Here is a 9666-nt window from a genome sequence, read left to right on the forward strand (position 1 = left end):
TGTTCAGTGCTCCGGGCTCAGGATCAGTTCAGCTACTTGGCTGGGGCTCAGCAGCCCCAACGAATCAAACTGAAGCACAAGACGGAAAAGGAGACGTTACATCATAGATGAGGCCGTTTACTTAAAAAAGGAAAGGTTTAAGAACCACTTCCATTAAATAATGAGGCTTCACATGAGCAGCTGGAGCCAGCCAAAAGTTACTCACGCTGGAGAAATTTGCATTCAGCGTCTTCAAATCCTCCAAGCTCGCGTAGACGGAGAAGTTGCCAAAGTTCTTCTCCAGCCAGTCAGCGCTGCTCGTAGTTTTGGTAAGACAGGCAGGATCTGGAGTGAAAATTGGAAGAATAACACAGAACAGCACTGAGCTGGCGAAAACACACGTGACGAGCCGAGGCGGCTGAAGGATGCCTAGGGGCACTACCGCATGACGCATGACACGTCAAGACAGTGATGGAGCCTAAAGTACCTGTTAGGTCATCTCTCGAGAGGAAGGGATGGACAAAATCGCTGAAGACGAGCCGTTGATGCCTCACGTCCATGAGGGACGCTTGATGACTGAGAGCCTGCACCCTAATTCGGGGAAAGACCGTCGGACGTTACGGATTGCTCAACTTGAATCCCCCGACAACCGCTTCAGGATTTCCTGAGCGCTGAAGATACTTACACAACTTGGTAGGTTGCGCAACTGAAGTTCTTGCCGCTAAGGCAGGACAGGAAGTCCCTGGAGACTGCTGGCAAGAATGGCCTCAGCCGTCCCTGGAACCAGTCGGCAATGAAGCGGACATCTGTCAGTTGTGCGGCGCTGAAGTTGTTGACTTTCACCTCTCCAATGGCATCGAGAACACGGGAGTCAGGCTGAGGGTCACCGAGGCTCTGTGAAAGCAAAAGGACAATATGTCAGTGTAGAGCTCAGAGACAGCGCTTCATCTCCTTTCCCAGAAAGCAGGGGCGTCACTCACTTTGTTGGAGTACGCTGACAGAGCCTCCTCCAGAACTCCGGCCACTTTCTGGAAGAAAAGCTTCCACGCCTCTGCGCTGGTGGTCGGGTTGCTCTGTGCCTTGCAACTCAGCAGCGTGACGAGGGCGTCAGGGGACAGAGAAGATGCGACCTTGAAAGAAGCGGACAGATTCGTACAGTCAGAGAACCGGAACTCTTCGCCAAGGCGACGGTATTCAGGTGCACCGTTCAAGGAAGACGTACCGAAGAGCAGGCATATTCAGAGATGGCAAAGTCGCACAGCTGACTCGATGGAGGAGGCAGGCTCTCGAGTGGGCCCCTGCAATTCACAAAAAAGCGTGTTATTCTTTTTCACCACTTCAAAGCCTATCTCTGTTCTCAGCAGGCACCAAACCGATACTGACCCGCTGACACTACCACACAGCCTCGCCTCTGCAAGGACAAAACAAAAAAAAACAGAAGATGAGGTTCTAGAATTTACTAGCTGTCTCATGAGTTTATCACAAACTGAGGAAAGTCTATCAGTCGCAAACTATCAGTCCATCAGTCTTGACTCACCATCCACTAATGTTTCTTTGCACTGGTGAGAAGGAAGACAAAGGAAGAACAGACAAGAAAAGCATTATGTACAGCTTCTATTGGGCTTGAACTTTACTCATGACCCGTGTACGACAATGAAGTACTTACGAAAGCCACGGGCGAGGAGGCGTGCAGCCTGAGAAAAAACCCAAGACAAACAAGATTTCTGTCAATGGGAGGCCACTGGCAAATTGTTTACATTGGAACGCATTTGGTAAAGACTCTTTTGGTTTGCCAACGAACAAAACAGCTTTCTTTACTTATTTGAGGACGGTTGTTAAGGCCGTACCTTTTGGGGTGACTGTAGAAGTTCATCGATGCTTGACGTCAGCTCCACTGCAGCTTGAGATGGGAGAAGTGCCAAAGCGTTCTCCAGGCCTTTCAATCTGTGGAAATGTGCACAAATGGAAAACCTCAACGTTTACTTCTACTCACTGAGTAAAAACAAGACAGCAAGGGAACCGGATTGTTTACATTGCATCGTAAGCGTCACAGGTGAGGTTGGCGGGGATCACCACTAGAACCTCAGGACGGAAGCTGGCCAGCACTACAACCAGATTTATCTGGAACCACAGCTGGTAGTCACTGGTTTGGAAGACAGGGAATCTGGGAGCCAGAGCCGTCAAAGTCAGGTTCAGTATTGCGTCCCGGACCTCAGCGTTGCTGATGTAGGGGATGTGTTTCTGAGAGGGGAAGGTGGGGGAAGAGACACCTTTAGCACCGGGATGGGACCATCTGGCACTGCCTGCTCGCTCACAAGCAGCACATTCTTGGTCTAAGCAATTACGGGTAAGTTGCATTTAAAAAAAAAAAAAGAAAGAAAAAGATAAAAAGACTCACCTCCTTGCTGACCTCCACGAACGTTTCAAAGAATTTCTCTAGCTGCTGCCCTTCTGGGGATTTTACAATGCTGCTCAGCACCTCTTTCACCACGGTCACATTTTCAAGAGCACCGGTGGATGGATCCAGCAGCAGCTCTGCTTTCTGGTCAGGTGACAGGGATTCCAGAGCTGCCAGCTAAGGTGAACAAAATCCAGACACCAAGGAGAGAGGACATGGTTGTTAACGACTTGCTCTCTTCCCAACAATATACAGAAAAAAAAAGAAAAAAAAAACTGAGAAATAAAAATCGCTACCAGCCAAAGGCTCCTTGAAGCTGTGGGAGAAGAGAAACATAGCAAAAATAGCCGATTTACCCCGCTGACGTTCAGCTCCTTGAGGTCTGTGTAATTGGCCACCGCGGAGAACGGACCCAAGTTGATGTCAAGCCACTCAGCATCGTTTGCGATGTCTTTTTTGCAATCTGTTTTTCAAGACAGGGGTGGAAGAAGATCAGCCTGTGTCGTGCACCGCTAGGAAGCCGACAGACAACAACCCTGACCCGACAGATTAAACCAAACCAACAAGAGAGGGGCCGGGAAAGCACGTCCCCGAAGATCTACCTGGACTCTTGAACTGGTCGGCAAACGCCTTCAGGTACTCCACCAGAACCCGGGTTATCTCCTGCCTCCTGGTGAGTGTCATTTTTGGGAAAACATCTCCCATTCCTTCAACGCTGCAACAGAAAGGCACAGAAGGCTGTCAGGTTGGCGTGTCGCTGCAGGTCGACAAGCTTCCTCTCTCCACATTCAGGCACTCACATCACTTGGTAGCTGGTGCAGCTGATGTGAGCCGTGACCTTAAGCAGCATTTCTGCTGTGAAACTGGGCAGGACAGGGATGAGCAGCTCGGTGAACCACACTTTCCAGTCAGGAGCCACAAATTCCTGGAGCTTCAGTTCAATGATTACAAAGGTTCGGTTCATCATCACGTCTCTCACAGCGGGGGTGATATCGGGAATCTGCGAAGCGGCAACATCGAGAGTGTGAATGGCCCTGCGTGAAAGTCGCATTCTTCGGGCTATTCTTCATGGCTTCCACGCGGCCTCTGTCAGAAACTTTGAATCATTGACTTGCCTCAGGAGATGCGTTCAGCTCCGTTAGAAACTCCTCCACGTTCTTGAAAGCTTCGCCTTCCTCCAGGTGGTCGAACACAGCGTTAATCTGATTGGTGTTGTTCAGTGCTCCGGAGCTCAGGATCAGTTCAGCTACTTGGCTAGGGCTCAGCAGCCCCAACGAATCAAACTAAATTATGATACAGTGATCAGATGGAGCTTTTTTAGATATGTTTGCAATAACAAAAATGTACATTTGTAATTTGAAAGGTTACTTACACTCAAGAAATTTCCATTCAGAGTTTGTAGATCCATTAAGGTAGCATAGAATGAGAATTTACCAAAATTCTTCTCGAGCCATTTAGCGCTGCTTGTAATGTTAGAAAGACAGGCTGGATCTAGATTGAATACAGAACATTGGGGACTTTAAACAGAATATCACTGACCTGTAATCCTTTTTATATATTATAAGGTCTTTAACTTAAAAAAAAAAAAGTGTCACAGAATTGAATAAATGAAATATAAAAACATTTTGACTGCACCTGTAATTTGTCTAGACAAGAATGGCTGAATGAATTGGGTGTAGATGGAGGGCTTTGATGTTCCATTGATCAGATTCACCTTCTGACTGAGTGCTTTGACTCTATGTACAAAAGAATATTTAGAGCTTAGTCACAATTTCAGTTGATTTTTCTGTAATAACAGGACATTCAAAATTTTTACTCATACATTGCCTGGTAGCTGACACATGAAAAGTTTATCATGCTCATGTTGGATATGACCTCTATGGTGATGAAAGGGAGGATTGGAATAAATTTGAAACACAGCCATGACTGAACAAAATCTATGTTCTGTACATTCTCCAGAGTCAATGAGTTTAAAGCATCAGAACCATCAGGAACATTCTTGACTGAAGAAACACCCTAAAATAAAAAGAATCTTAATCACTCTCTTATCAATTTAATGATAATTTTCTAACTGTTCATGGAGAAGTGATGAAGCATCCAGGCTGAAGAGACAGTGACAAACTGTACTTTACAAGCATCATTTCTGTTTAAACAAATTATGAACACATGAGGACTCAAATGATTGTTTGCATGAAAGCAAATATTCTCTAACCCAAGTCTCTGGCATGGGAGGTGAATGCTCTAACAAGGAGGCTAAAGGAGGCTAAAGGAGGCTCAAGTTGTATACTTTTTTCTTTGCTCTTTTCACATTATTTTGAAGAACGTTTCTGGTCTCTATCGACTTCAAAGACTTCAATTTTTTTTGGTTACCAGTATTGTTGCATTTAATAGCAGAAGGAAACTCATACAGGTTTAGAACAACAGCCTATCCGCTGTCCTCTGTTAGACACACACACACAAATTTCTAATTACTATACAAATAAGTATTTTTTATATTCTTTTTTATTTATTTGATACCTTTGATACCTTGATACCTTTATTTGAAAAGGATGCATTAAATCAGAAATGTTTCTCAAGAAGTGAATCAGTATATTAGATTTCTGAAGGATCTTGTGACACTGAATATGATCATATTAGCCCGGTTCTGTCAACACTGCACTGGCTCCCTTTCAAACATCGGATAGATTTTAAAATCTTATTAATTACCTATAAAGCCCTGAATGGTTTATCTCCTCAATACTTGAGCGAGCTCTTATCACATTATAGTCCTGCACGTCCGCTGCGTTCTCAAAACTCTGGCCATTTGATAATACCTAGAATATCAAAATCAACTGCGGGCGGCAGATCCTTTTCCTATCTAGCTCTATCTAAGTTCCTATCTAAAATCTGGAACAATCTCCCTAACTCTGTTCGTGAAGCAGACACACTCTGCCAGTTTAAATCTAGATTAAAGACACATCTTTTTAACTTAGCCTACACATAACACACCAACACACTTTTTATTATTCAAATCCGTTAAAGGATTTTTAGGCTGCATTACTTAGATTTGCTTGTGACATTGTAAAAAGAATGGTATCAACGCTAATATTAGTCCTGTCTCTTTCTCAATCTGTTTTCACAGTTTGTGTCCAGACTAGATGGTGGATCAGCACACAGAGATTATGTTCATCAGAGACCAGAAAACCTAGATGCGCCCCGTGGACCAATCACCAGATCCTGATGCACACACACACACACACACACACTAAGTCATTTACACTACCTGACACTGCTGCGTTAAAAATTGAACTGGAAGTTAAGTGCTGGGCGTCCGGTCAGAGGAGAACTGACCCCAACTGAGTGGATTCTCCCAAGGCTTTTTTTTCAATTCTGTATGCATGGGGTTTTGTTTCCTTGCCGCTGTCGCCTCTGGCTTGCTTGGTTGGGGACACTTAACTTCTAGTGATTTAACATTGAATTGATTACAGAGACCGTCTCTGCATTTAATAAGAAATTGTTCACTCTCGTCATTATACATCCCTGTCATTATACTGTACAGTGCTTTGATGCAACCTGTGTTGTTAAAAGTGCTATATAAATAAAAATGATTGATTGATTGAAAAATGATTGACTGAAGACTGGAGTAATGATGCTTAAAATTCAGCTACACATCATATACTATACACACACACACACACACACACACACATATATATATATATATATATATATATATATATATATATATATATATATATATATATATATATGAGTAATAGTTTTTATTTGTCCCTCTTGTATCTGTTTACATAAAAACAAAGTATTGTTGTAAAGATGTAGGAAGAAGCAGAGAGAAAGAGAAAGAGAGAGATCACTCACCAAAAAGCTGAAGTTTTTCAGATTGTTCAGATCGCAGATATCAAGAGTTTGATTGCTGCTTCCTCTGTAGCAGTGTGGATGAAACATATTTTGCTGATATCTATAAGCTAAATTTTAGGATACTGCTTACTAATGTTATTTAAAAGAATACTCACTCAGTAGTTAAACTGCATGGTTCTGTTTCTAGGGAAAACCATAGATATTTATTTATTATGCAGGCAATGGCTATACAAAATGTGACTGGAATTTAAAATGTCAGCATGTTCAACTGGTTAGAAACAGATCTTTTAGAAGTGCTGAACACTGCTGCTAATCTACCAATGTGATGGCCTTACAGGAGTTCAGTTATAAATACATAAAACATATTGCATGCTTCTGGTTGGAAATGTATCTCTTCTATTTTTGTTTTTGTTTTTTTCTTGTAAATTGTAGTAAAAACAAAGATAATTTTCATTAGGCTTGAACCTAAACGCACCTATTTTTGTCTCTTAATCAGACCACTGCTTCCTGTGCATCATCCCAATATGAGCTATAATAGTAATATATATATATATATATATATATATATATATATATATATATATATATATATATAGTATATATAAATGAGTAAATGTACAGTCTATACTTTATTATGTATTTTCTCATGCCACCCACTAGAGGGCACTACCTTATTATAACTGGTCTCCATGACCTAATGCACATTTTTTTATATGTTCTGTATTCTCCGATCTCCTTAATACATACTTCATACAATATATTGAGCTTAGTATCTTTGAGAATGATGTCACTTTCATGCACAATACATTGCTGAAGTTCATGTTTAATAATCTCACCATTTGAATGTGTTGAGTTGCACTAAAAACAAAACAGAAAATACAAAATTCAGATTAGTATTTTATATTTAGATGCCAAATGCCTTGTTTGAACAATACAATTTAAGTATCAATTTATTTAAATTCTAGGTGTAAGGATATATAAAGCGAAATATAACGATTATTTTCTTTTTGGACTTCTCCTGACTCACCTGTGCATTACCCAGAGACACTGATGTCGCTGCAGAAGAACAAGAAGAAAATACAATCAGTGCAATCTTTGAGAAATGAACATGTTTTGTAGTGATTACTAACATGTACTTTTCTGCATTTTAATTATTAAAAGCACATATTTCTTTCATGCCCTGTGTGTGTGGAGTGTGTGTTTGTGCACACGTGCAACTCACTGATCCTGATATTAGTCAGAGCTGAGTTCGTATAGAATAGAGACTCTGCTTCTGTAGATGTCCGTCCTTGAGTTGTTACAGCAACTGTATTTGTTGGATTTGGTTTAGTGAAATGTGTGGTTATTAATTCTGCAGATGTCTCAGGTGTTGCGTCTTCTTGGGTTGCAAACACAGTAATCTGCTCTACGGTTGCGGTAGACGTCATTGTTTGTGTACTTCGTTCTTCTACAGTTTTATGAAGAGCAGTTCTAAAATCTTCAGCTGTGATAGAAAATGACGCTGTTAAACTATCAGTACTAGCTTTACTGAAGACTGCTGCTGATTCTTCAGTGCCTGGAGGTTCAGGTGAAGTAGGATGAAGGTCTGTTTGTGCAGCAGGTGTTGTTTTAGAAGTTACACTGAATAAATGTGTTAGCATTGCAGGTGTAGTATCACTAGCGGTTTGTGTTGCATCGAGAGTATTTGGCACTACAGATGTGGTATGAACAGTATTTGTAGACCTTGTTGATTGAGATGTAAATGCCTCAGAAATATGTTCAGGAGATGTAGTTCCAGCGTTTTTTGTGAAGTCGGTATATTGTGCTTCAGTGCTTGGAGGCTGCAATTTTTTGCTTGTTCCAGAGATTTCTGCCGAAGTTTTGGTTGGTTCTACTGATGCTTCAGTGATAGCAGTGAAATCTTCTCGTGTCGCTCCAACAGTTGTTTGTTCTGAGGTTTTTGCAGAGATACTGTCTGTTTCTTTTGCAGCTGTTTTTTCTAAAGGTGATGAGTGAATGGCAGTCGTCGAAGTCAATGTGAAAATTTCTTTCTCATTTGTTGCAGAATTTGTTGGAGTAGGTGCACTAACTACTGATTGTTCAAATTTTGTGAAGACCGTATTTGTTTTTGCTTCAATTTGTGCACTGGCTGTAGTTTGTTGCAATGCAGATGTTGCAAGATGAAGGTTAGTTGCATGTGTGACAGTTAATATGTCATTCTCGGTTGTAGCAGGGAGGCTAACTGTCGTTGTTGCACTTTCAGTGTTTTTTGATGCATCAGCTGTCAAGAGAGCATCTGTTGTTTTTGATTCAGTTGCTTCATTCACAGTAACTTGTGGTAATGCAGATGTATAATGGGAAGATGTTGCTTTAGTAGTAGGGACTTCACTTGACGCTTCAGATTTTCCAGCTAACGTTGCTGTTATGCCAGCTGTAGTCTGTGTCTTGTCTTGAGTTGCACTAACAATTGTTTGCTCTGAAGGTGTTGTAGAGATGGCAGGTGTTGAGGTGACAGTATATACTGCTCTTTCCGTTGTAGAAGGGAGGGCAGTTGTCAGTGTTGGAGGTGTTGCACTTTCAGGAATTGCTGAAACACTGCTTGTTTTCATGGCACTATCTGCTGTTTTTGATTCAGTAGTTTGTGGTAATGCAGATGCTGTAAGATCAACAGTTGTAGCTTTAGGTGTAGTAAGGATTTTACTTGCTTCAGAGGTTGCTAGTTCTTCAGATGTTTTAGTAGGTGATGCAGATGTTACGTCACTAGGTGTTTGAGTCGCACCGGCAGTGTTTGTTGGTGAGGATGTAGATGCGGTCAGCCTTTGAGCAGCTGCTCCATCCGAGGTTGTTGCCGCTGTGTTTATAATTAACGCAGCAGAGATGGAGGTTGCTGGTGCTGTTTGCAGTGCTTTGGAAGTGATCGCTCCAGCTGCTGTAGACACATCGGTGGTTCCTGCAGATGTAGTATAAAAGGCAGTGTTCGTTCCCTCAGAAGTAACACTTGTTTTTGTTTCTGCAGATGCTGCACCAACGGTGGAGGTTAGTGCCTCTGTTGTTTTGTTAAAACCATCGGTCACTTCAGTTTTGGGAGTAACAGGGTTTGTTCCGGATGTAGTTGTTTGTGCTGCTGTTGCTGTGGATACAGTTGAAGGGATGTGAGTATAATAAATCAATATTTGTCTTGATTGGCTTCTGAACATGTTCTTGACAGTCTTTTTGTTCTTCTTGTTCTTCTTTTCATTTAATTACTCTTGAAGTGATTCATATTCTATACTGCTTATAGCACTAAATGTCTATTAAGAAATGATGTAAAATTTTTCCAGTTGTTTGTTTCCAGTGTTTGTGGTTATGTGTGTGTGTACAAGATTAAAAACACTCTTACAAGCTTCTAGTGACATGAACAGAACAAAGGCAAAGAGCACACATGCAGAGATATATGGAATAACGATGAAAGA

The 9666-nt window shown here is 41.6% G+C and overlaps 1 protein-coding gene across 1 annotated transcript; it reads right to left on the reverse strand.

Annotated features, from left to right (window-relative positions):
- Positions 1-3: 3 nt before the first annotated feature.
- LOC122349546 lies at positions 4-3785 on the reverse strand. The gene is made up of 17 exons (XM_043245639.1): positions 3750-3785; positions 3493-3660; positions 3178-3377; positions 2980-3092; positions 2734-2840; positions 2378-2554; positions 2012-2220; positions 1827-1923; positions 1629-1673; positions 1517-1538; positions 1363-1390; positions 1202-1277; positions 960-1109; positions 665-873; positions 467-570; positions 206-324; positions 4-69 (listed from the first exon to the last, which is right to left on the reverse strand). Exons 1-17 carry the CDS (start codon positions 3783-3785, stop codon positions 4-6), a joined length of 1926 nt encoding a protein of 641 aa, XP_043101574.1.
- Positions 3786-9666: the final 5881 nt, after the last annotated feature.

This window comes from Puntigrus tetrazona, chromosome 1, assembly GCF_018831695.1.
Source record: "Puntigrus tetrazona isolate hp1 chromosome 1, ASM1883169v1, whole genome shotgun sequence".
Classification (NCBI taxonomy): Eukaryota; Metazoa; Chordata; class Actinopteri; order Cypriniformes; family Cyprinidae; genus Puntigrus; species Puntigrus tetrazona.

What these genes read in the sequence shown, in the direction of transcription:
- LOC122349546 (XM_043245639.1), bottom strand. Translation starts at nt 3,785, where the DNA reads ATGGATCTACAAACTCTGAATGGAAATTTCTTGAGT. An exon ending in TTCTACAGTCACCCCAAAAG is followed by an intron (nt 1,674 to 1,826) that starts GTACGGCCTTAA and finishes GTTTTTTCTCAG; the next exon opens with GCTGCACGCCTCCTCGCCCG. An exon ending in CTCGAGAGATGACCTAACAG is followed by an intron (nt 325 to 466) that starts GTACTTTAGGCT and finishes TTTTCACTCCAG; the next exon opens with ATCCTGCCTGTCTTACCAAA.